This window comes from Candoia aspera, chromosome 2 (genome assembly GCF_035149785.1).
Source record: "Candoia aspera isolate rCanAsp1 chromosome 2, rCanAsp1.hap2, whole genome shotgun sequence".
Classification (NCBI taxonomy): Eukaryota; Metazoa; Chordata; class Lepidosauria; order Squamata; family Boidae; genus Candoia; species Candoia aspera.
Window position 1 is genome coordinate 99615905 of NC_086154.1, and position 25426 is coordinate 99641330.

Genomic DNA, 25426 nt, shown 5'->3' on the forward strand with positions numbered 1-25426 from the left:
TTCTTCTCAGTTCCAGAGACCACCATACCAGATCAAAAGTAAAGTGAATAGTCTTGAAACTGAATAGAAAGCATGGGGGGGGTGTTATATGATTTAATATGTTAACCAAGTTGTTAAAGTAGATCTTGAAAGGTTTCTGAAAACTAGTGATGGATCTGCTGTGCTTGTTGAACATTAACCACTGGCAGAGGGAGCAAATTCTAAGTATGTCGAAAAAAGCTACAATAGTATGTTTGAAGAGATATGATTCAATATTGATTGTAGGAAATATAGCTGAAATGATATACTATACAGATCAAAGAGCAGATGCTCTAAATAGTTAACCAAACTCTTCATAGTTAATATGAAGAATGATCTGCACACTGCTTCATGGGTCATTAAGTTTAAGTGATTCGTTGAATTTGTTGAACAGTATCATGATTGGGCTTGTCTAGAAGAATGTGGAACTAAATTTTTACATACCTCTCAGGTTTACATTATTGTGTGAACAACTTCCAGGAGGGATAGTTATGTTAGCTTGTAGCAACAAAACAGTTTGTGGCAATTTAAAAAGAATCTCTCTGTGCAGCTGATGAAGTGGATGATAGTCCTTTAAACTTCATGCAGTAGTATATTTGTTGCCTTTTAAGATGTCACAAGACACTGTTTTATTTATAAGCAGTTCTATGGCTATTTGCATCATTCAGATGACCATAAAATAAATCAACGTATTGGGGATTTAAAAAATAATTTATAGTAAATATTGTTACCTAAATGATAACATTTAGGTGACATAGCAGTTCCAGTGAATGAAAATAATAGGAAAATTTGGCCATGGAAATTTCAGTAGGAACTAAGTATATATAACTTAGTCTGGATTCAGTGCAAAATATTTATATATCTGTCTGAGAGAATGGGTACAGCATTATTAGTATACCTGTGTCCTTCTACCCATTATAACCACCTAAGGGTTCCATCTGCTTTGGAAAGTTCTTTTTCTTTAAAAAGGGCAGGACTGTCTCAATAGGAGGTATCTTTTGGGGGGGGGGAATTTGACAGAGAAGAGGAACATGTATGTGGTGTGAGAGTGGGTCTCACGCTCTCTAATGTGTGAAAGAGCTCCAGGACAGAGGAGAACCTAGTGGCGGTAGCAGCAACCGGAAGAAAAGGCTTCAGAACAGCACTTTTCCTCTCCTGAAGCACAAAAGCAGCCCAGCAATGCCAGTGGGCTGGAATCAGAACCCCCCTCTCCCAGAATTGCTACTCCTGAAGGAGAGAGGAAAGGTGGTGATTGTAGGCATGGGCCACAAGAGTTCTAAGGGGATGCCTGAGAAAGTAGCTTCCTCAGAGCAAAGCAAAGAGGGAGGAAGAGCAAGCCTAGAGGCCTTGATGGAAAAACATGTATGCATGGGTATAATGGGAGACATGGAGCAGAAGGAAGCAAGATGGCAAACTACAGGCCAGAAAATCTCAGGAGGTGCACACTGGGGAAGAGGAAAAGGGTTGGAGTAGAAGGAAGCAGCCCACCTCTACCTTTTACAGACCCAGCCAAAAGTTGCAGCAGTGGCCAAGTGGCCAGATAATGTCACAGAAAGCTTTGAAGAGCAAGCCAAGAAATATCTGAGGAGGCTCCATGAACACTGACAATTGGCCTTGAAGTGTTGGCTTCAGTAAACTTTTCAGTGATCTAAGACAACAGATATGCACTGTATGGGCTGAGATTTGTTTCCAGATGAAAATGCAATGCATCTTGTATGTTTTAAAAATACCTTTTTGGCTTCTGTTTAGTTAATGGAAATGATTATATTATTCAGGAGACATTTATAGTTGGCTGCTTGAAATGTGATTGGTGCAATCACTGGCCTAAACGCAGCTGTATTTCTCATGCCTAACAAAGAAAAGTTGCTAACATATTTACATCATTGGCTGGTGGGCACATTTGGAGTTCTGAGTTTGTGCAGTGAGTGTTTTCACAAAATGTCCGTCATTGTGTTACCTTGCCTATCCATATATGGCTGCTGTGTTGAGAATGGCCATTTACAGCAATCATTTACCAGAAAGCAAACTGAGGACATTGCTCTTTACATATCCTGTCTTGTCTTTTTGGATGCTTCATACTGCCTCAACTTGCCTTTCTCTTTTTCTGGATTTATGAACAAACTTCCAGATAAGCTGCAGGCTGATATCCACTTCACTTCACTTGTTATAATACCTATATTTATTTATTTATTATTCAAATTTCTTTCACTGCCCATCTCCCCCTGAAAAGGGGGGACTTTGGGTGGTTTACAATAAAATTAACTATTTAAAACCATCCATATATAAATTACCAAACAACCAACCAAATAATAAAATAATAAATATAAATATAAAATCCAAGTGGTGGGTTTGATAGGGAGAACTCTACGACAGTAGCCACCCCCAGGAAGAGCTGTTGCCCTTCCAGGCGAGGACTATACGCAAAGTCTATGGGCATTCTTGTAAAGGACAATACTTCTCAAAGCAGGTAACTAGCTTTGCACCATGCCAGTTCCCTGAAGATTATTACCTGACAGCTATCAGACCTAAATGTGAACCAAGTTGCCTGCCCTTCATCTGAATATAGCTTTTTGTTCCTTTCCTTTTTTCCACCCTGTAATACTTCCCAGTTTATTTGGAAGTCCTACAGATTCTATAAAGGGAAAAACAGAAAAAAGCAACATCTATCTTTTTTTGTATTAAAATTAATAGTAAGAATGATAAAGTGAAAAGGAGATAGTTGGGATAGGGCTTATGAGAAATGACTTGGGTGACTTGTATAACTTGTTGAAACAACTATTTGAAATCTGAAGCAAGTGTAGACATGCTGTCTTCTTCCTATCAGATTATATTTGTTCATGATCTTAGGTTGAAGAGAAAATTTAAAGACCACACAACAAGCTTGTATTTAGTCTTGGTGTTGAGAACCACCAAATACTTAAAGTGTAGTGTTTCTACAGGCAGAGTTTCTTTTGTATTTGTACACGAGGGGAGCCTCAAATTCCAGAAGCATTACATGGTAGGTTTAATGAATTAATGTCTGGTTTTCCTGCAGCTGATGTGACAAGGAGCTTTATAAGCTGCTTCCCATGGATCCCTGCTTTCCAACTCTTTTGTGTCTTCAGCTTGGAGAAAATGATGAAGAGCTTGGTTTCTACAGTAACTGCTGCCTGCAGGCAATTTTTTTTTTGCCGTGTTCTTTTTAGTCTTCAAAGATGCAGTGTATTTAGTTTCTTTAGAGACCTTTTTTCTGTTAGTCTGGAGGTTTAAATTTTACATGGTTTAATGTTGTAAAGGAAGGTAGAATTTATACTTGTAAGTGAAGTGCTTCTAACCCATATGGTGGGTTAACATGGTGTGTTAAAAGTGCTATTGGCCACAGATAATTGTAATTAATTTTTCTTTTGTAAAAAAAAAAATGTAAGCTGAAATGTTGGGAAATCAAATTAGTTTAAGGATTGTTGTTGTTTATTCGTTTAGTCGCTTCCGACTCTTCATGACTTCATGGACCAGCCCACGCCAGAGCTTCCTGTCGGTCGTCAACACCCCCAGCTCCCCCAGGGACGAGTCCGTAACCTCTAGAATGTCATCTATCCACCTTGCCCTTGGTCGGCCCCTCTTCCTTTTGTCCTCCACTCTCCCTAGCATCAGCATCTTCTCCAGGGTGTCCTGTCTTCTCATTATGTGGCCAAAGTATTTCAGTTTTGCCTTTAATATCATTCCCTCAAGTGAGCAGTCTGGCTTTATTTCCTGGAGGATGGACTGGTTTGATCATCTTGCAGTCCAAGGCACCCTGAGAATTTTCCTCCAACACCACAGTTCAAAAGCATCGATCTTCCTTCTCTCAGCCTTCCTTATGGTCCAGCTCTCGCAGCCATGTTACTACGGGGAACACCATTGCTTTAACTATGCAGACCTTTGTTGTCAGTGTGATGTCTCTGCTCTTAACTATTTTATCGAGATTTGTCATTGCTCTTCTCCCAAGGATTAAGCGTCTTCTGATTTCCTGACTGCAGTCATCATCTGCAGTAATCTTTGCACCTAGAAATACAAAGTTTTTCACTGCTTCTACATTTTCTCCCTCTATTTGCCAGTTGTCAATCAAGCTGGTTGCCATAATCTTGGATTTTTTTTTTGAGGTTTAGCTGCAAACCAGCTTTTGCACTTTCTTCTTTCACCTTCATCATAAGGCTCCTCAGTTCCTCTTTGCTTTCAGCCATCAAAGTGGTATCATCTGCATATCTGAGATTGTTAATGTTTCTTCCAGCAATTTTAACTCCAGCCTTGGATTCCTCAAGGCCAGCTTGTCGCATGATGTGTTCTGCGTACAAGTTGAATAGCTAGGGTGAGAGTATACAGCCCTGCCGTACTCCTTTCTCAATCTTAAACCAGTCTATTGTTCTGTGGTCTGTTCTTATTGTTGCTACTTGGTCGTTATACAGATTCTTCAGGAGGCAGACAAGATGACTTGGTATCCCCATACCACTAAGAACTTGCCACAATTTGTTATGGTCCACACAGTCAAAGGCTTTAGAATAGTCAATAAAACAGAAATAAAACTCCCTGGCTTTTTCCATTATCCAGCGGATATTGGCAATTTGGTCCCTAGTTCCTCTGCCTTTTCTAAACCCAGCTTGTACATCTGGCAATTCTCGCTCCATGAATTTCTGAAGTCTACCTCGCAGGATCTTGAGCATTACCTTACTGGCATGTGAAATGAGTGCCACCGTTCGATAGTTTGAACATTCTTTCTTGTTTCCCTTTTTTGGTATGGGGATATAAGTTGATTTTTTCCAATCTGATGGCCATTCTTGTGTTTTCCAAATTTGCTGGCATATAGCATGCATTACCTTGACAGCACCATCTTGCAAGATTTTGAACAGTTCAGCTGGGATGCCGTCATCTCCTGCTGCCTTGTTATTAGCAATGCTTCTTAAGCCCCATTCAACCTCACTCTTCAGGATGTCTGGCTCTAGCTCCCTGACCACACCGTCAAAGCTATCCCCGATATTGTTATCCTTCCTATACAGGTCTTCTGTATATTCTTGCCACCTTTTCTTGATCTCTTCTTCTTCTGTTAGCTCCTTGCCATCTTTGTTTTTGATCATACCCATTTTTGCCTGGAATTTGCCTCCAATGCTTCTAATTTTCTGGAAGAGGTCTCTTGTCCTTCCTATTCTATTGTCTTCTTCCACTTCCGCGCATTGCTTGTTTAAAAATAATTCCTTATCTCTTCTGGCTAACCTCTGGAATTTTGCATTTAATTGGGCATATCTCCCCCTATCTCTGTTGCCTTTTGCTTTCCTCCTTTCTTGGGCTACTTCTAGTGTCTCAGCAGACAGCCATTTTGCCTTCTTGGTTTTCTCTTTCTTTGGGATGTATTTTGTTGCCGCCTCCTGAACAATGTTGTGAACTTCTGTCCAGAGTTCTTCCAGGACCCTATCTACTAAGTCCAGTCCCTTAAATCAATTCTTCACCTCCACTGCATATTCCTTAGGAATATTAGTGAGCTCATATCTAGCTGATCTGTGGGTCTTCCCTAATCTCTTTAGTCTGATCCTAAATTGTGCAAGAAGAAGTTCGTGATCTGAACTACAGTCAGCTCCAGGTCTTGTTTTTACCGACTGTATAGATGTCCGCCACCTTTGGCTGCAAAGGATGTAGTCAATCTGATTTTGGTGTTGTCCATCTGGTGAAGTCCATGTATAAAGCCGTCTCTTAGGTTGTTGGAAGAGAGGGTTTGTTATGCAGAGTGAGTTGTCTTGGCAAAATTCTATCAGCCTATGTCCTGCTTCATTTTGTTCTCCCAGGCCATATTTACCTGTAATTCCAGGTCTCATTTGACTGCCCACCTTAGCATTCCAGTCTCCTGTGATGAAAATAACATCTCTTTTAGGCATGTTGTCCAGTAGGTGCTGTAGATCCTCATAGAACTGCTCTACTTCAGCTTCTTCAGCATCTGTGGTTGGGGCGTGTATTTGGATCACTGTGATGTTAGTTGGCTTGCCTTGAATTCGAACTGAGATCATTCTATCGTTTTTTGAATTGTATCCGAGCACTGCTTTAGCCACTTTACTATTAATTATGAAGGCTACTCCATTTCTTCTGTGGTCCTCTTGTCCACAGTAGTAGATCTGGTGGTCATTTGATGTGAAGTGGCCCATTCCAGTCCATTTCAGTTCACTGACACCCAAAAGGTCTATCTTTAATCTTGACATCTCACCAATAACCACATCCAATTTGCCCTGGCTCATAGATGTTACATTCCAGGTTCCAATGGTGTGTTGATCCTTAGAACATCGGATTCGCCGTTCACCACCAGCACCGTCGGCCGCTAGCCGTCCTTTCGGCTTTGAGCTAGCTGCGTCATCACGTCTGGGGCTAGTTGAACTCATCCTCTGTTCCTCCCCAGTAGCATTTTGACCATCTTCCGACCTGGGGGTCTCATCTTCCAATGATATACCAACATATCTCTGGTTGTACTGATCCATTTAGTTTTCACGGCAAGAATACTGGGGTGGGTTGCCATTACCTTCCCCAGGGATCGCATTTAATCTGACCTCTCTGTCATGACCTTCCCGTCTTGGGTGACCCTTCACGGTTTAGCTCATGGCATCATTGAGGTGCTCCAGCACCACGACAAGGTAACGATCCTTTGCTGAAGAGTTTAAGGATACACTATGCCAAACTGATGTGGAGGTGAAATTTAAAGTCTCTCAAAGCAGTGGCTGTCATATTTTGTGCTAATGAATTCCTCAAGTTAGTTATGCACTTTATAAATAATTTATTTCGGACTATGCTGAGCCTGTTCAATATCACTGTATAACCCAAAGTTCTAATACTATGAGAGAGAATTTTTTTGTATAAATAGGGTTTGTTTGTAAACTTTTTTGGCCTCAGCATAAAAAAAAGAAAAAGCTTGAAATATTTTAGCCTTGGTCAAAGGAAAGATTCCCTTAGGACTGCATTGATTGACCTTTTTCTGTATCTTTTCTTAGCTTCATACTTTACTTTGGAGAAATCCTCATAGACTTGTTTAGAATGACCTATATGTCAACATGTCAGTATGTGACTGTTATTAATATTTACAGTGGCACAAATTGGGCTTACAAAGAACTTCACTTCATGCACTTATATTTTTCTTTGTTTTTTTGAGACACAAATCCAGATAGGGAGGATGGATGGATGTGATCTGCAAAGATGCTCCACATTGTCGTAGTCCTATTCTGAAGCACTTGACCTTTTTGTGAGACATTGCACAACATTACTGATCATCGAGGATAAGCTTATCAAAGCATTAGCCGCATAGTTTCCTGACTTAAGAGCTTGAATCATTATTAAACAACCTTAATGCTGAGATCCAGTTTGGTCTAGTGGTTAAGGTTCTGGGCTAGAAACCAGGACCTGTGAGTTCTAGTCCCGCCTTAGGCATGAAAGCCAGCTGGGTGACATTGGGCCTGTGACTTTCTCTCAGCCCAACTTGGTGCAACGTAGACTAGCCTCCTTGTGGTGCACCCCGGGCAACGTGACTTGTCATGGCTAAATACTCTACACATCTGGCTGCTGGACCTCACAGGGATTTCCCAGCAAGAAAGAGCAGCACGAACACCTAACTGCTATGCCATATGATTAAAAAACAACTTAATGCTGGTCTTACTGCCACTTCAAAAATTATTAAATGATTATTGATTGTAGTTTTGATAGATCAAAAGTAAAATCCATGGAAGAGCAAATTTCTAAATGAGCGTGATAGTGTTTACAAGTGTTATTTTTACTACAGGTGTGTTCATTATGTAGCCTAATAACAATTGCACATAATATTTTTTTATTAGTATGAGTGCTGTTGAAATTATGCAAAAAAGAAAAAGAAAAAACTGTTATTTCAGTTAGTTAATGCCTTTCGTTTTTTCTTTTCAGATGTACATTCAGGTTTCCCAGCACAAACATCAAGATAACATTTACAGCTTTATCCAATGAAAAGAGAGAAAAACAGGAGTCCCCACAGTCCCCAGTGAAACCTGTACAACCCCAGATTTCTCCTCTAACAATAAACATTCCAGACAACATGGCTCACTTGATCAGCCCTCTTCCTTCTCCCACAGGAACCATCAGGTATGTTGATACTCTGTTGCTGTATAGAGGTTTATTGTAGAATTACAAAAATGTAATACTAATCTGTAATGTTCATTTCTACGATCACATTTAATTTATCCTTGGAGTAAATTACTTCTGCTTGTTCTCTGTGGCCACTTAATCATGTTTACATGGCATTAAATTAAATGCCAGCAATCATTCTTGGTTGAATTAGAGATGATACTGACAGTCTCATTAATTTCAATGTGGGGTTATCCTATTTATGCATAAAGGGGATGTGCATATGTGGGGCTTATTTGAGGAGAAATAAATATATGCATATTACTTATTATTTACCAATTACCAATATTACTTATTTATTATATATTCATCTAATTGTGAGGCTGCCCAAAAACAACTCTGGGTAGCTTCACAAGTTAAAAGAGAAAACTCAACATAATATTAAACATTGCCCTGATGAAACAATTTTAAAAAAATCTTCCACATTTTCCCAAACTAGAGGGATCCACCAGGCACCCTAACCCGCTAGATGTCATTGTTTGATTGATAAGACCTGAAGTAAACCATTCTGTCCTAACAGCCAGGAAACACACTGAGACAAGGAACTGGTCTCTAATATTTATTGCTAGTACTTAACAGGAATCCTAACAAACTGAAGAAGCGTGGGAAAACCCAGACATATAAACCCCAAGGGTTAAGGCGGTCCCAATCTGTGTGTCTTTGAATGGCTGACCAATTCCTCAGTGCTACGCATGCACTTGACAGTCTGGATGGGAGCCCCCTGCTCGCCATCCTTACTCATGACACATTCTGTCTGATCATACAGTGCAGGGAGATACCATAAGAGAGAAATGTTCTCCAAATAACTTGGTCCTAGCTCATGCAGAGCTTTACAGGTAATAGCCAGCACCTTGAATTGCATCTGGAGGTTTACTGGTAACTGCAACTGTTGTAAACTGCCCAGAGTCCCCCTTTTTAGGGGGAGATGGGTGGTGATATAAATTGGAATAATAAATAAATAAATAAACGGTTGCAGTTCACGAAGCAGAGGTGTTACATAGGATAGCAAGGCTGCTGCATTTTGGACTAGCTGTGGCTTCTGTGTGGACAGTTCCATGTAGTGGCACATGCTTAACTCCCAACCAGCCTCATTTCCCATATTGGAGTACAACTGAGAGAAATAGCATTGAGGGCAGAAGGGTAACTTCCTGTCAAGCACATTCTGTGGTCTTTTGATTTCTCAAAACGGACTCATAATTTAGCATGAAGCATGAAAATAGTGTTTGGAATCATATGTTTGTGTGCAGCAGGATTCTTTATGAAACTCTATGGGTTTTGTTTAAACGAACCTTTTGTTTAAACTAACCTTAAATTAACCTTCCTTGATACAAATAAATCATAATAAACTGCCTTAGGTACACAGGTATGTATACTAAAACTATAGAATTACAGCAGTAAAGTACTTGTCTCAAAAATAGTTTAGGGATATTTTAATTAAGAATAAAAAGTATTTGTGCATCATTCTGTGCAAATATTTCATTATTTATCATTCCTAATATAATCTCTGCATCCTTGAAATGCCACTGCTGAAAATTGTCCTCTCCATGTGGCGATATGAAGCAAGGTGCTGCAACTAGAAGGGGATATGTTGTCAGTCAAGCATCCCTCATGACGACTTACTATTGCATGTGAACCAGAAGAGGATATTATGTGATAAAAAGCTACTTAATTTTATTAAAACATATGCCAGGAGTTCTGAGAGTATCCTTGGTGATTCTTGGTATCAGAAAAAAAACATTGTTTCATGTAAGATCAAAAACGTCATTTTCAGCCTGAACAAAACATAAACAGCATGCCCCAGGAGAGGTAATTGTGACCATATTCATCTTTCTCGTGGGGGAAGTGACTAGATCTTTATGTTATCCAGAGCTCACATATGAACAAGGTAACAAAGGACTCAGAAATGCTGTTTTTTCCCCTATGGAACATCTATGTTTATAAAATTGAATTTATGTATTTATACTATTTATATATAAGCATAACATACCTAAGACGTTTCTCAAGAAAAATAAAAATCCAAAAGTATTAACTTTTTAGGGGAACTCATAATCTTAAAAATATGCTATTAATAAAATATTTTATAGTATAAAATGTGTCATTCCAAAATGTAACAAGCATAATCCAGTTCTCTTAAAATCATTGTTATTTACATCTTAATAATTCAATGAAGGGTGTTATCAAAAATATTTTATTTTCATTTATTTTATTAAGCATATTTATATGAACTAAATGTCCCCTCAGACGGTTCCCTGGCTCCCTGCAAGAACTACATCTTCTCGAGGCTACCGGTCCAATGGCTAAACAATCTAAATATCCGGCCATAGGCTTAGTTACTTTAGTAACTGCTCATACATAACTTAATTTATTCATAATTTTATTCATTTGTATTGCGTGTTTTTAAAATAATTTATTGTCCCAATGTCTATATTTTATACACCTCTATATATATTGTTTTTGTGATTTTTATGCAACAGTGCTGCATTCTGCTATGCCATACGAAGTAAACAAACAAATAAGAACACTCATCTATCAAAGGCACTCTGAGCCATATTTTCAAACACCATTCTGAAACAGCAGAAATGTTACCTCTGTTTAATTAACCTGGAATGCAGAAAGATTTCTTCAGCTAAGTTATTTGTGATAAATTTCAAAAACATTTCTGGCATATTACAGTAAAATTACTTTAGGATTTTCTATTAATGCATAACCTATTTTTTAAAAATTCAAATTTTCCAAAACAAATTTATTAAAAATGATAAAATCTGTTGGGGAATCATAACTCTGTTAGCAACAGTAAAGCCCAGTGTGATAACTACCTTGATGTAACATTCCAGTTATATTCTGTTTGTTATATAATATACCAAACAAGAATGTTTCCTCTAGTTGTTGATTTGGCAGTCAGCCACAGTTTAAAGCTATAGATTTGCTGTAATATTACTTTTTATTATACCTCCAATCCGCTTTAAACTGCACTTTCTGTTTCATTTCCCAGAATTTTCACTATACTTGACAACAGTCATATTTGTATATCATCCCCCTGACCACAAGGCAGATATAAGGATCTGATCTCTACATGCCAAAATACATAACTGTCCCCATAAAGCACAATAAAGTATCAGTTTCATTGCAGGAAAATTAGTGATGCTCAGAAAAACAGAATTATTGTAGAAGACCAGGATAGTCCATCCTGAAATCTTGTAGTCAAACACACCAACAATAAATTGGCAGAGATACATGGCAGAGGCATCCTTTACAGCTTGTATGCCTTTGAGGATACTGTTTGGATAATGTTGTAAAAAATGGAGAAAGGAAATAAAGAGGAAAAAGAGGAATTGACCGAAAAGCCCATCCGTGATTATTTTGCTCATTTGCAAGGTTCTTATTCAATAAATCATGGCTAAAATAAACGCTGCTGAGTGTTATATGCAAATGTAATCATTGTGCTTTACTGAAATTTTAATTCAAATCTGTTAAGATTTAGTAATTAATAATCTGATTTTAACATTCTTCCATGTTCAGGCTTGTTCATTCTATAGATTAATTTAATCTGTGTGTCTTACTTTTAAAACTAGGGCTACCATATCTGGGCTACAAAAATCTGGATGATTGCTAAGACAGAAGCAAAGAGATACCACAAGTTCTAACTCATTGAATATGGTTGCCCAGATTTTTGGAACCCAGATATGGTGGCCCTTCTTAAACTTATTATCATTTGGCATGCTTATAATGATTTATGTATTTTATTAATAGCAAGCCTTTAGATTTCAGATAATCATACTTTTTAATAACATTTATTCTGGGGTAATTATGATGATGATCTGATTCCTCCAAATAATGCAGTATGCTAATAGTTTTAAGAGGAAGAGTGGACACCTACTATGAGGGTAGTGCTTTATAGTAATGGCAAATAGATTAGTTCAACTCAACCTTGTCTGTCACTGAGAAAATCTAGAATTGAACTTTTTAAAAAAAAATCTCTTTATTGTATTTAGAATACAGGCAACTTTTGCAAAGATTGGAATATATCCAGTTTCTGATGGTAATACAAAAGGAAAATCTGTGTCTTTTTAATTGCATTCTCCAGTAATTTCAGCACTAACCCAGACAGTTGGAGAATGTCTGCTCAGGAAATTACGTTTACCTGGTGGAAATTATTGGATACAGTGATATATATTCTGTAATGAAATAGACAGCTCTTTTCTTACTCTGTTTTATAGTGCTGCAAATTCCTGCCCATCTAGTCCTCGTGGTGCAGGCTCTTCAGGGTACAAAATGGGTCGTGTAATACCATCTGACTTACATCTCATGGCTGACAATTCACAGTCAGAAAATGATAAAGAAGCATCTGGTGGAGATAGCCCAAAGGTAAGTTTTGATTAGAATCCATTTGTAAAACCAGTTATTGAGTCTAATACTGTATAACATTAATGGAAAAATATTGCTTTAAAAAGTAAACACAAATAATACTTGTGTAGTTCAGCAGTTCAGACTGAAAAATAAAATGGACCCTAAGATATTCACATAGACCTTACAAGACGTACAGTATACCGGAAATTTGTACAGTGCAGAATGCTAAGAAAAAAGTCTTCTAATGGAAAAGCAAGCATCATATTTTATCACATTATTCAAAATTGGGTAGAGCATGTACAAACATTACAGTTTTTAATATTTATCAGGGGCGTGTGTGTTAGATTTACTGTATGTCCCAACTTCTCCCTAGGAGCTCAAATGAGAATTCTGAAACTTAGTAATATCTGACAATTCTGGAGTTTCATTACTATATTAAACAGGAAGCTTCAGTGTTGGATTCTGTTGTGAGCTGGTCTGTATGTGTTACAGAAAAGCCATGGCATAAATTCTAGAATTTGCAGCAGAGAAAAAAGTACAAGAAATTCCAGTTATACAGCAGAAGCCCATTCATATAATGTGGGAGGCAATTCTTCTATGGTGTCTACCACATACAATAAATCCTGTATCTCTGCAACTGGATATCCCTTCCCCAGACAAGTTGCACGTATCTGGCTACAAGGCAGTGGTAACATGCTGTATGATATAGCACTTTTTAAAGATGAAGGGTTTTCTCTCTCTCCTTGTTTCCTGTCCTCTTGCTTCTGCTACAGGAGAACATGGGTGTCTGTGTTCTGAATGGACACACTGTCTGCTGTGGTCCCTGCTTCTTAGCTCATTTTACTCCCAGCCAGGCCTAGAGATAAGCCCTTGGATGGTATTAAGCTAGCATGAATACCTGAAACCAGGCCACATGTGCAAGATTTAGAAGAAAAAATACTTAGACTGTACTAGTGACAGTCAATCGCTCACGGCTTCTCAGCTCAACCTATCTCGTAGTGTTCTTGCAGTGATAGCCTGTAGGGATATCCCTGTGTAAGGTGTCTTGAGCTCCTGATATAAAGGTGGCATACAAATTAACAAACATATAAATAAAAATGCTGTTCTGCCAAAGACAAGCATGTTTGGCTTTTCTGCATTTTCTGTAATTCCCCAAACAATCTGTTAATTGCCTCTGTCCACATAACAGACTTGCTCAGTGAATGCTTTGTAACCCAAAAGATAAATGCACACACATACAGGGGGACAAAATAATGGACTATACGGTCTATAGGAAAAATGCTCTTTTTTTTGCTTCTCTTTAAGATTTTGTTTCTTTTTTCTTTTTGCTGTTTATTAATTCTTAGAAATGGGTGGGTTGGGGAGCAGAGAGCTGCAAACTCATGAGGAAGCATGTCTGAGCAGGAAGAGTAAGTGCTGATTAGTTGATGTTCTCAGGTAGGCCAAACTGCTGCTCTCTAGTTGGCTTGGGCTGAACTTAGCTCCATGCTTGACAAACAATGTTAAATATGCTTAGGAATTGCAGGGTGAATACAGTGAGAGAAAAAGAGATGGTAGCAGTAAAATGCATTAGAGACGTTTTACACATGGAATGGATTGTGGTGGGCAGATTTCTGTATGTTATAAAATTGAATGCAAACATGTAATAAAAGTGAAAAAGTTGCTAAATGTGTATGATGGTATCTTTCAAAGGATAATGTCCTTAGATTACTTGATATATTCAGCTCTTTGTATTACAATGTAAAGTTATGTTATATTTAATGTTCCTGAAGGGATAAGCTATTTTCATTATTAAATTATGTTATTTTTAATATATAGGATGATTCAAAACCACCTTACTCCTATGCACAACTAATTGTACAAGCAATTACAATGGCACCTGATAAGCAACTTACACTAAATGGAATTTATACACACATAACTAAAAACTATCCTTACTACAGGACAGCAGACAAGGGCTGGCAGGTAAAAATTATTAATATTTTTTTAAATGAAATGAGCAAACTATGGTGGGTTGAAGCTAGGTATCTGCAAAGCCTACAGTTTGGATAAAATATTTTGGGGACAGAATATTCTCGAGAGCTCTGGAACATATCACTCTGGTTGCTTCAGGAATGGTCTAGCAATTTTCTGGAAATGAATTGTCTAAACCAGGAGAAGCTTTGTGATGTTTCAGATGAAACAGAAATGGTGCTTTGTGGTTCTTACCTGTTCCTGTAGACTTTTCCTTTTCCCTAGAACTTCTTTACAAAATAAATAGCTCACTTCACAGCTTACAATTCTTAGCTGCAAATTGTGCCATTTATATTTCTATATAATCTAGTTTTGATTGTAAAATCCAAAATTGAAATATCCTTACATATGGGAAGAATATATTAAAATTAATCAATTTAATATTAATGTTATATAGAATGTCACTATATGAGCAGGAATCAAGAATTTTGTGCTATGTTCTCCTAATGCTGGATGCTTAAATTTATCAAACCAAATAACAGTCATTCAATTTCAGTAGATTTGCACTACTACAGATTTGTCCTAATTCCTATAGCCTTTGAATACCTCGACTCTGAAAAAAATCTATGATCATCCTTCTTTTTCTCACATTAGCAGATGTTGGCTGTATATTTTGACATTTTTCTATTATTATTATTATTATTTACAAAATGGCAAGCCATTGTGGTATATATACTTAAATTTAGTGTGAAATAAAACCTTGAAAATTAAGAATTTGAAAAACATGACCATGGGAATTTTGGCAATCAAGACTGGGAAGAGATATAATTAAGGGGAAGTTCCTGAATGATTGAAGGAAAAAACTTGGTGTGAAAACACCAAGCATGGAGAATTCTTTATTGCATTAGCATTAGTATTATTAAGCAGAATATGCAGTAATATTGGCAGCATGTAAAAATGAAGAGAGTTGAAACTCAGAGAAAAAGCAGCATTCTTCATCTGAAAAAAGAAATGACTGAACCTGTCAAATGGTTTTAGAGGAGGAGAGGAAGGAGGACTATCTATCTATCTATCTAGGTCTGGTCCTCCTTCCTCTCTCTATATATATAGAGGAAGGAGGACCAGACTTCCTCTGCTGTTATATATATATATATAATCTGACATATATGTGTGTGTATGTATGTCAGATTCTATATACAGTATGCAGGAAGGAGGACCACATGTATATGTATATGTATATGTATATGTATATGTATATGTATATGTATATGTATATGTATATGTATATAATGCCATATTCTATATACAGTATGCAGTTTTCCCTTATGTCCTTCTCCAGATCCAATATTACCTGACAGCTAAGTGAGTATGGTTTCACAAAAATAAAGATGTTTTCATTAGATTGTATTCCAGCCTAATATTGAAATGGATGATTTCTTTGTTTTCTTTTATGACTCACAGAATTCAATACGTCACAATCTCTCTCTGAATCGTTATTTCATCAAAGTACCACGTTCCCAGGAAGAACCAGGCAAGGGCTCCTTCTGGAGGATAGATCCTGCCTCTGAAAGCAAATTAATAGAACAGGCTTTTAGAAAAAGGCGGCCAAGGGGAGTACCTTGCTTTAGAACCCCACTGGGACCTCTTTCTTCTAGGTAAGGAATTGAGATGACAACTTAAACATAGTGGTTCAGAGGCTTTCCCTTAAGTGTACTTCAGAGTCTACTGACTGAAGGATGACCATCACCCATTTAAACAACAAAGATTTTTATCAAACAAAGAAGTGATACTGAGTACAACTGATTGGGCACAAAAGAAATTTAACATTTTCTCCTTGTGGAGGCTTGGAGGTGCTTATTTTATGCTTAGGTCTGATTGCAGTACCGAGGAAGAAATGTTTTCTGAAGTTGTTACTGGCTGTGTTCACATAATCCACTGAGACCTGGCAGCTGCATTCACATAATCCACTAAGAATAATTATTGATTTATTTATTCAATTATATGAATAAATATTGTTAACCTTGGTTAGATTTTCTTGTGCCTTAGCCTATTGTGCAAACCTAGCCTGTCTTGCTTAGTTCATGACTCAGTGTGTTGTGTTAACCCAGAAATGGGTAAAGTCAGTAACTAGCTTAAGCTTGTTCTATGAACATTTCCACTGTCTAGTCATGCTAATTTCTTTCCCAGTTACTGCTTTTGGAAATGCAACACATTTCGCTTCTTACTTAGAATAATGGAATGTAAGGAGTTGGTTAGGGCCTTGGAGATAATGTATAATGTAGTTGTGTCCCTTCCTGCTCACAGCCACTCATGCCCTGGTCACCTCCAGATTGGACTACTGTAACATGTTCTACATGGGGCTGCCCTTGAAGAGTATCCAGAAGCTTCAACTGGTACAGAATGCAGCGGCATGGGCAGTTACGTGTGCCCCTAGAAGAACACATATTACATCCACAAACTGCATTGGCTGCCAGTTTGCTTCTGGGTCCAATTCAAGGTGCTGTTTTTGACCTTTAAAGCCCTTCATGGTTTGGGACTGGATTACCTGAGGGACCGCCTCTCCCCAATTACATCAGCCCATCTCATTCGATCAAGCAGGGAAGGCATGTTACGGGTTCAGTCCGCCAGGGACTTGCATTTAGTGGGTCCCAGGAGGTAGGCCTTCTGTGCTGTGGCTCCCTCCTTGCGGAACATTCTCTCCCCTCTGAAATTAGGCTTGCTCCTTCCCTGCTGCTGTTTAGGAAGTCCCTCAAGATGTGGTTATGTTGTCAGGTCTGGGGGTCTTTGAGAATGGGAGACATTCTTAGATGGCTCCACTATGGCTGACACTCTTGCTCTCTCTGCGGGGTTGGTATATTTTATAGTGGTTTTATAATTTTGTGATAATATTTTTAATAATCATTTTATCTTTTATCATGATTGCTTTTATTTATTCATTGTTTTTACCTCGTTGTATGCTGCCCAGAGTTGCCTTGTGTGAGATGGGGAGCCATATAAATGTGAGCAATAAATAAATAAATAAATTCCAACCCCCTGTCCAGTGCAGGAATCATCTAAACAGAGGATAGTGGGGTTAGTTCATTCAGTGCAGATAATAGTGTTGTTACACATGTGGTTGGTTCGTGGAGACTCGTTTGTGATCAGCCTGCTTACAGTTTGGTGTTACTTAGCAAACACATATTGCAGCATGTATCACCTAGTCAGCTTGAGCTGATTGCAGAAAGCCCTGGTTAGTACTTTAACGGGAGACTATAGAAAGGTTCCCAGGCTGTAGACTTTGTTGGAAAGTAGAAAATAAATTACAGAAAAAGGCAGTAACAAGCAGCTGCTGTATTGTTGCCAAGAAACAACATGGATATATTCCTGCAGTCACCAAAAGTCAATTTTAATGCAAGAAAAAATGTTTATCTTTAGCAAACAAATCACATGATATTCTCCCCATAGTCTGAGGCTTTTCTTTAAAAAAAAAAACTGGAAGAAATGCTTGAGATTGAAGAAAACGGCAGAGAAATAAAGGGTAGTAGTATAGTAGTATTTAACCTTTTCTAGTCACATGTTGCTTTTATGCTCCAAATTACAATTCCAAGCAGCATTTTCCCTATGGAAATTTGAATCCACTTTTGTTCCTGCAAAGACATGCTTGGAAACTACAGAACTGAAAAGTAGTTTTACCCCCTGCAAAGTATTTGGAATAATTTAAAACAGAATAAAAAAAGGCTTAAATCAGGAGTGGGTAAGATGTGGAATATGCAGCTTTAAGGTAAGGAGTTACATTTGATGACAGTATTTCTCAGTCCTTTCCTGGAGACAATATAATGCTGACCAGCAGTAGTCAGTTTAACCTAAGTTCAATCTGAATTTAACCTGAGTTTTATTCTGTTCGATCGTGGGTTAGATCCAGAGGTAGTCACGTTTTTTAGGGCAGACCCTGTGAAATTTATGAGATATAATTTGTCCTGTTGATTTCAGTGAATGCTGTAATCGTTGCCACATTTGGTTCCATCCCAGTAGTTTTAAATCTTAGTTTAGAAGATTACTTAATTGCATTGGTTAAAATATAAGTCTAAACGTTGGTAAATTGTCATTAATTTTTTTTTACAGAGGGTCTCCTTTTACAAATGTCATCTCTAGTTTTCATCATAGAAATTGGGCCAAATTTAAACTTCATTTAATCTGCAATTTATTATTTAGGTATTGTTTGTAATATGATACATCTCAGTAAAGAACTATTTATTTAAAATAAGCCTTGTGTTTTAGAGAAGTACATTAGGAAAGTAGATTGAATGGAAAAACCAAGATCAAAGTATTTCACTTTAAATATAGAATATAGGACATGTGTTTCTGTTATTAAAGTTCTTGTTTATTTTTGGCCCATCTATACCACTTTCTCATTCTGTACTTCTGAATAACCATTTTGCCTGTCTTTAAGTTACCTCCACAAAACTTCTATAATCAAGAACATCTAGTGCTATTTAAACAGCAAAGAACTCCTCCTTGTGGAAAGTGTATGTGTCAAATAGCTTTTAAAGTGGGTTACTGTAAAAGTTGTTAATTTTGTATCTAAAAGTGGCCATTTCTGTTCTTTATTTGCAGAAGTGCCCCAGCTTCTCCTAATCATTCTGGAGTATTATCTGCTCATTCAAGTGGTGTGCAAACCCCAGAAAGCCTGTCAAGGGAAGGGTCTCCTGTCCCAATGGAGCCTGAGCCAAGCAGTATCCAGCCAAAATTAGCAGTAATACAAGAAGCACGATTTGCACAGAGTGCCCCAGGTGAAGTTTTCATGCAATGCTTATGTATTAAAATTATACAAAATTAATAACGCATATTCTGTGGACAATTTAAAATGCAAGGATTGTAGAAATAGTACATGAAAATAAAATACATTACCCTAGTGGTGGCGATGTCATGTAGTAATTAAAATGTTGGACTCGGACAGGGGAGAGCCAGATTCAAGTCCACCTTTAGTCATGAAAACTCATTGGGTGACTTTGTGCTAATCTCACACTTGGCTCAATATTCCTCACAGAGCTGCATTTGCCAGGATAAAGTCAAGGATTATGCCCATGTAAACCACTTCCAGCTGTTGTAGGTAAAGGTTGGATAAATATATAATAAGACATCATATAAATGTTTTTTCTTATTAAGTTATGGATGATAAATTGATACTGAAATACACTGTGATAAATTCTGATGTTCCCCAACTCTGAACAGTGTGGTTCCGTACCTTATCATCTTTTCAATTTTGTTCAGTGATCAGACTGAAATCTTATATTCAAGATATACATAGGAGTGTTTTTAAAGACCATTGGTTGGGTTTACATACATTTTTAACTGGGTCATTCAAAGACCCAGGGTGAAGTTTGAAGCCAGAAACCTAGGGATATGAGGGTCAAGATCAGGCTTCAGGTAACCCCAAACAACCGCATTTTACTAGATTATAACATTATCCTGGCCAGCTCATATCATGCAAACCTCAAAGAATTAACACAGGGTTAATTTCTCTGATAGCCTGCAGAGGGATAGGAGTCAATAAAGTAGCCCTTCATCTAGGTACTCTGTCTCTTTGGTTACGGTTACTGTCAATCCTCACTCCCCACCCACCCATGGGTGAAAGTAGAGGTGAAATTTGTAATGAAAGGGAGAGGGGAGAGACCTGTCTTTCCTTGTCCATGGTGGCTCTTACCCGAATCAGACCACCATGAATCTTTTTATTTTAGAAAATAACTACCCCTCATTGGATGCTCCCTCAATGTTATCAGGGCAGTTTTGTATTCTACTGACCATCTGCTGCTGTATCACCAGGTAAATAATTTACTTGGAAGTAGTGGCAGACAGGATCAGTTGCATTGTGCAAATGATGCCATTGGCTTTTACTATGAGGAACTGCATTTGATACCATAGGTGTAATGGTATGTGTCCCTCTCTTGGGGGAGATGGGTGGTAATTAAATTTGAATAAATAAAATAAATGTGGGAATGACCTTGCGGGGGAGATGCTGCCTAGGGAATGATCGGATAAGCAGGGGGAGCCCACAGCTGCATAATGGGCAGGGAAAGAAACTCAGAAAGGAACCTCCCTAACTTACCAGGCTGTAAATAGAGACAGCAGGAGATTTGTACTTTCAGACTGCAAGATTCTGTCAATGTCGCTTTACAATAGAGTAGAATTAGCTCATCTGGTCATGTTTACTGTCTGGTCACCTGGGAAAGCTGATGGACTTTTCTTTAGGTAATTCTTCTTGTACTATCCACATGGCCTTTTTTATTTACCTATTACATTATTAAGGGTAGGAAGGATGTTGCTGCTTCTAGCATCTAACCTACCTTGCTGTTCTGAATTCTAGCCTGTGCAATATTTGGTTCAGCAGGAAAGCTGCTGTGAGTCAGTAGCTTCCTTTCAGACTTGGAACGGGTAAGCTGGGGACCAAGAAAGAATTAAGCAGACATTTTCCACACCACAATTGTTCACTGTCACTGTCATCAGCACTTCTAAAGGAAGTTTTGATGGCTTCAACATTGAGCAGATATTGGATCAAAGTCTTCCCCACTGAGATAGCAGCAGCAATCAATTCTGATGCAGAAAAGGACTGTTGAATTCTAATTTATTTATCATGGCCGTTCCAAGTTGGAAGAGTAATCCATCAGACTATCCAAGGTCTGCCCCAAAGTAAAGTTAAAAAGGAAAAACAAAAAAATGTACTCCACTGCATAATGCATTTATAAATGCATTGTTTCATTTTGACAGTCTTGGGAGTTAAGTGGTATAGAATGAAGTCCGCAAAAAGGAGAGCAAATTATATAGAAATTTCACAGAAACCTAGAAAGGTGTTTACATAGTTGATCACTACTGTTTTAACACGTTCACACTGGTAGTGGATCCCTATTTTAAATTAAGATCTTTCCCAGACATTCCTAGAAATGCTAGAGAATGAATCATGTACATTCTACCTTCAGTGGATGTACTCTATCACTGAGCCATAGCGGTACAACATTTATATTTTATATATATGTTTGTTTGTTTTTAAGGTTATAATATGTTAACTATTGACATCAAGAACTGTGATGCTTTCTAGTGACACAGCAGTGAATTTTAACCTTATATGCCTGATGAAGAGAATCAGAGTAATTCCTAACCCTGCTGAATTAATCTCTGGGTAGCTGGAACATTACTGAAGGGAGGGAATATGGCTCTTTTCCTTTTAATTTAAGGAAGCAAGTTGCTTATAATCATACAAAAAAGGATGTAACAAATCTCTTTCTACCTTTGACAGGATCTCCCCTATCTAGCCAGCCTGTTTTAATTACTGTACAGAGGCAGCTGCCACAAACTATGAAACCTGTCACATACACTGTTGCAACTCCTGTGACAACAACGTCCCAGCAGCCTGTAGTACAGACAGTTCATGTTGTTCATCAAATCCCAGCTGTGTCTGTCACAAATGTGACTGGATTAGCACCAGCAAATACTTACACTGTAGCTGGGCAAGCAGTGGTTACACAAGCTGCGGTGGTGGCCCAGCCTAAAGGAGAACCTCAAGAGAATGGAGATCACAATGAAATGAAAGGTAAAAAAATTATTTCATTTTGTGTCTGATATATTAGAGCTCAAATATTATGATTTATTGAAATGTCATGCTCATTTCTTTTATGATGTGCTGACCTCGATGCTTTACTTACGATTTTTGTACTGTATTTCAATCATTTATCTATTTTTTTTCCTCTAGTTAAAGTGGAACCTGTACCTGCAGTTAGCCATACAACTCTAGCAGCTGCCAGTCGGATCATTCAGACATCTCAGACTACACCCTTACAAACGGTTACTCTAGTACAACAAACACCTCTAGGTCAACACCAGCTACCAATAAAAACTGTAACGCAAAATGGAACACACATAGTACCCATCACCACAGCAATGCAGGGTCAGGCCAACACTGGTAAGCATTTTGAATCAAGTGTTAAGAGCCAAAAGTTCCTTGTTGTAAAAATAAAATCCAAAATAAATTCATTGCTATTTCTTCATATTATTGAAAGTAAACTACACATAACTTCTATTCGGACATAATTTGTAGTCTAAATCTACATATATCATAATCATTTTTAGTCTATCTTGTTTTTTTCCATATTAAATTAGCAACTGGGATTGCAGATAGGTAGTCCTTGACTTACAACCAGTCATTCAGTGACCATTCAAAGTTACGGTGGCACTGAACGAAGGGACTTATGAACGGTCCCCGAAGTTATGGCTGTTGCAGTGCCCCCATGGTCATGTGATCAGAATTTGGGCACTTGGCAGCTCACCTGCACTTAAACTTCAGGGACACTTCAACTCCCCCGCATCTCCCCCCCATCTATACCTTTTTGGCCTCCTGCACTCTGTAGTTGACCTTCGCCATCTTCTTGCTCCTGCTGCTGACCAGGCGTGCCTGGCCTGGCACTTCACAAGGCAGCCGCTGGGCGCATGAGGCTTTCTTCCAAGGTCGCACACAGCAGTTTCCTTGCAAGACCTGGAGAATATGGCCTCACATGGCCAGCAGTACCTCGCAAAGGACCAGGGTGGCAAGTATCGTCAGCGGGAGCAAGAAGAAGGTAAAGGTCAGCTGGGGTGGCAGAGTGCAGGGCAGCAGGTGTCTTGAAGTGCAGGGTAGTGAGGACGGCTGGGCTGGAGCAGCTGGGGCTTCCTGGGGCAGCTAGGGCTTTGTGCTGCAGCGCTGGGCTGCTGTTTAGTGCCATGCTGCTGGGGCTTCCAGCTTTGCACTATGCAACAGCTTTGCACCGTGCTGCTGGTCCATGCTGGGGTGGCTGAGGCTTCACACTCTGCCGTGGCTCAGGCTTCTTGCAGTCCCAGAGCTGCAGTGTACCCTGAGCTGCAGTGTGGCAAGCATCCCCAGAGCCGTGTGGTTCTGGGGCTGCTTGCTGCCTGCAAGGCAGGTTGTAGGGAGGCCAAAAAGGCAGAGATGGAGGGGGAGATAGGTCGATGGGGGGAGTTGGAGGCAGACCCTTACCTTACTGAGGCTTGAGGCTGGGAGGGATCAAGCCTGGAATGGCTTGGATTGGAATGGGTCTTCTGCTAACAACTGGTGGAATTTGCTTAACGACGGCAACGGGGATTGCCTGGATTGCCATCGCTAAGTGATGCAGTCATGTGACATCACACTTTACAACCGTGTTGCTTAGTGACAGAAATTCCAGTCCCAATTGTGATCGTAAGTCGAGGACTACCTTTAACTAGTTCTGGTTGACAAAAAAGTCTCTGGGAATGTACTTCTTGAGGAGTAGTTGTCCATGTCACATGAAATTGCTTTTGAAGTTGAAGTAATACGTATAATGAAAATGTGAAAAAATATGACAACTTATGATTGTATCTTTAGGAATACCTATAATAGTCTTTTGAAGGTTGTTAATAGTTAGGTGTATGAAATATGTTATCATTTAATGTTACAAGAGCAAGTCTTGACTTTATTTATTTATTTCTCACATTTCTTCACCACCCGTCTTGCCAAAGCGACTCGTACAGTGTCTTGCATCCTACAATGCTGTGAGGAGATGTTGGGGAACTTTTATTTCTTTTTTTATATTAATTTAAATGTGCATGTTCAAAATTAGCAAGGACTGGTATATAAAGGTGGGTTGTTTCCAGTAATTCAACATTTAATCTTAAAGATTCTGATGACTTAAAATGGGAGTAGAAGTTCCTCATTCCAATGACATCAGAGAGGATGAGGGGGAGTTGTGTATGTCTTCTGGAATAATATCCCCCCGAGGTTCAAACAGCTCTGGCTCTGCAGTCCTTTAAATGAGCGCTAAAACCTGGCTCACCCTTTAAGCTTTGGGGTGCATTGTGTTGTGTTCACCCAGATTGCATTGTTCATTATAGTTGATATATGTTTGTTCTCCCTGTTATGTTTATTTTGTGCTTGGGTTTTAGGAGTATGGTTGTTTTATCTTGTTTGCCATTCAGAGTTATTGCTGAGTTAGGAGGCTTTATAACTAAATTATTCATACATACAGACATACCTGTAAGTTTTGTCAGGGATGTGCCTGCACAAATCACAGCTGGGTTACTTTCTAAAAGTCTCTGAAAAATTACAAATATTGACCTTCCCTCCTTTGCAGATGAAAAATGAGGATGCATGTCCATTGTCTGCCTATCTTGTCCTTTTCTGATATCCCAGAGTTTAGTCTCCAGCCTTCTAATTTAGAGAGTTCTGTAAATGTCATTCTTATGTCCTCGTTTTGGCTATAGCAATTGCATTGTCTGATTCTGTTGATTAGTTCTTGTGGATTTTCTTATCATTGGCACTTCTTAGGTAAGCAAAAACCCTTAAAATACTGTAACAACTGGTGTACAACCCCTCATTCGGAATTCTTGCTTAGGTGAAGGCCATACTGTTGAAATGTACAAACACTACTGAAACCTAAGTATAAAGGGTCTAATAATGGCTGCAGAGCATTTGGGATGGAACAATTGATCCTCATACAGCAGACTATTGCTAGGAATTTTCTTCTCTTTTTTATTTCTGTGAAATATTATTGCCTTCAAGCAAGAATTATTTCACCGGCATTTGCTTCTTGCTTCAATCTGTAGGGATTTATCTCTCAGTTAATGGATGGTTGGGAATCTAAAGCTTTGCAGATGGTCATACAGTCATTTCAGCCTTGCTTCAAGCTTCTCTGACCAAAACGCTATTTGGGGGAATCTTGAATTCCTAGTGTTGCTTCACACAGTTCCAAGCAAAATACCTCTGAGTCCTCCATCATGATCCTTGAGATTTACATATGTAAGCCATTACCCACCAGAGTAGCTGAGGTGCTTGAGGCATCTTGATAAAGTAAAAATCAAGTCATTCAGTTGCAAATAGAAGAAAATTGTTTCTTTTGTGATCAAAGAAATTTTTTTTACATTAACTTAGTACTATGTTCCATCTCTTTTTGAAGTTGGAATTTTTATTTTATCTTTAAAGATTTACTTTTCCACT

The 25426-nt window shown here is 38.5% G+C and overlaps 1 protein-coding gene across 1 annotated transcript in view; it reads left to right on the forward strand.

Annotated features, from left to right (window-relative positions):
• Positions 1–25426, forward strand: part of FOXK2 (forkhead box K2) — a 50400-nt gene that overhangs the window by 14103 nt on the left and 10871 nt on the right. The window contains exons 2-8 of the mRNA XM_063292570.1: positions 7915–8109; positions 12369–12516; positions 14317–14463; positions 15913–16106; positions 19045–19220; positions 21722–22015; positions 22175–22384. Coding sequence (XP_063148640.1) covers positions 7915–8109; positions 12369–12516; positions 14317–14463; positions 15913–16106; positions 19045–19220; positions 21722–22015; positions 22175–22384 — 1364 coding nt within the window. The remainder of the gene's footprint in view (positions 1–7914; positions 8110–12368; positions 12517–14316; positions 14464–15912; positions 16107–19044; positions 19221–21721; positions 22016–22174; positions 22385–25426) is intronic.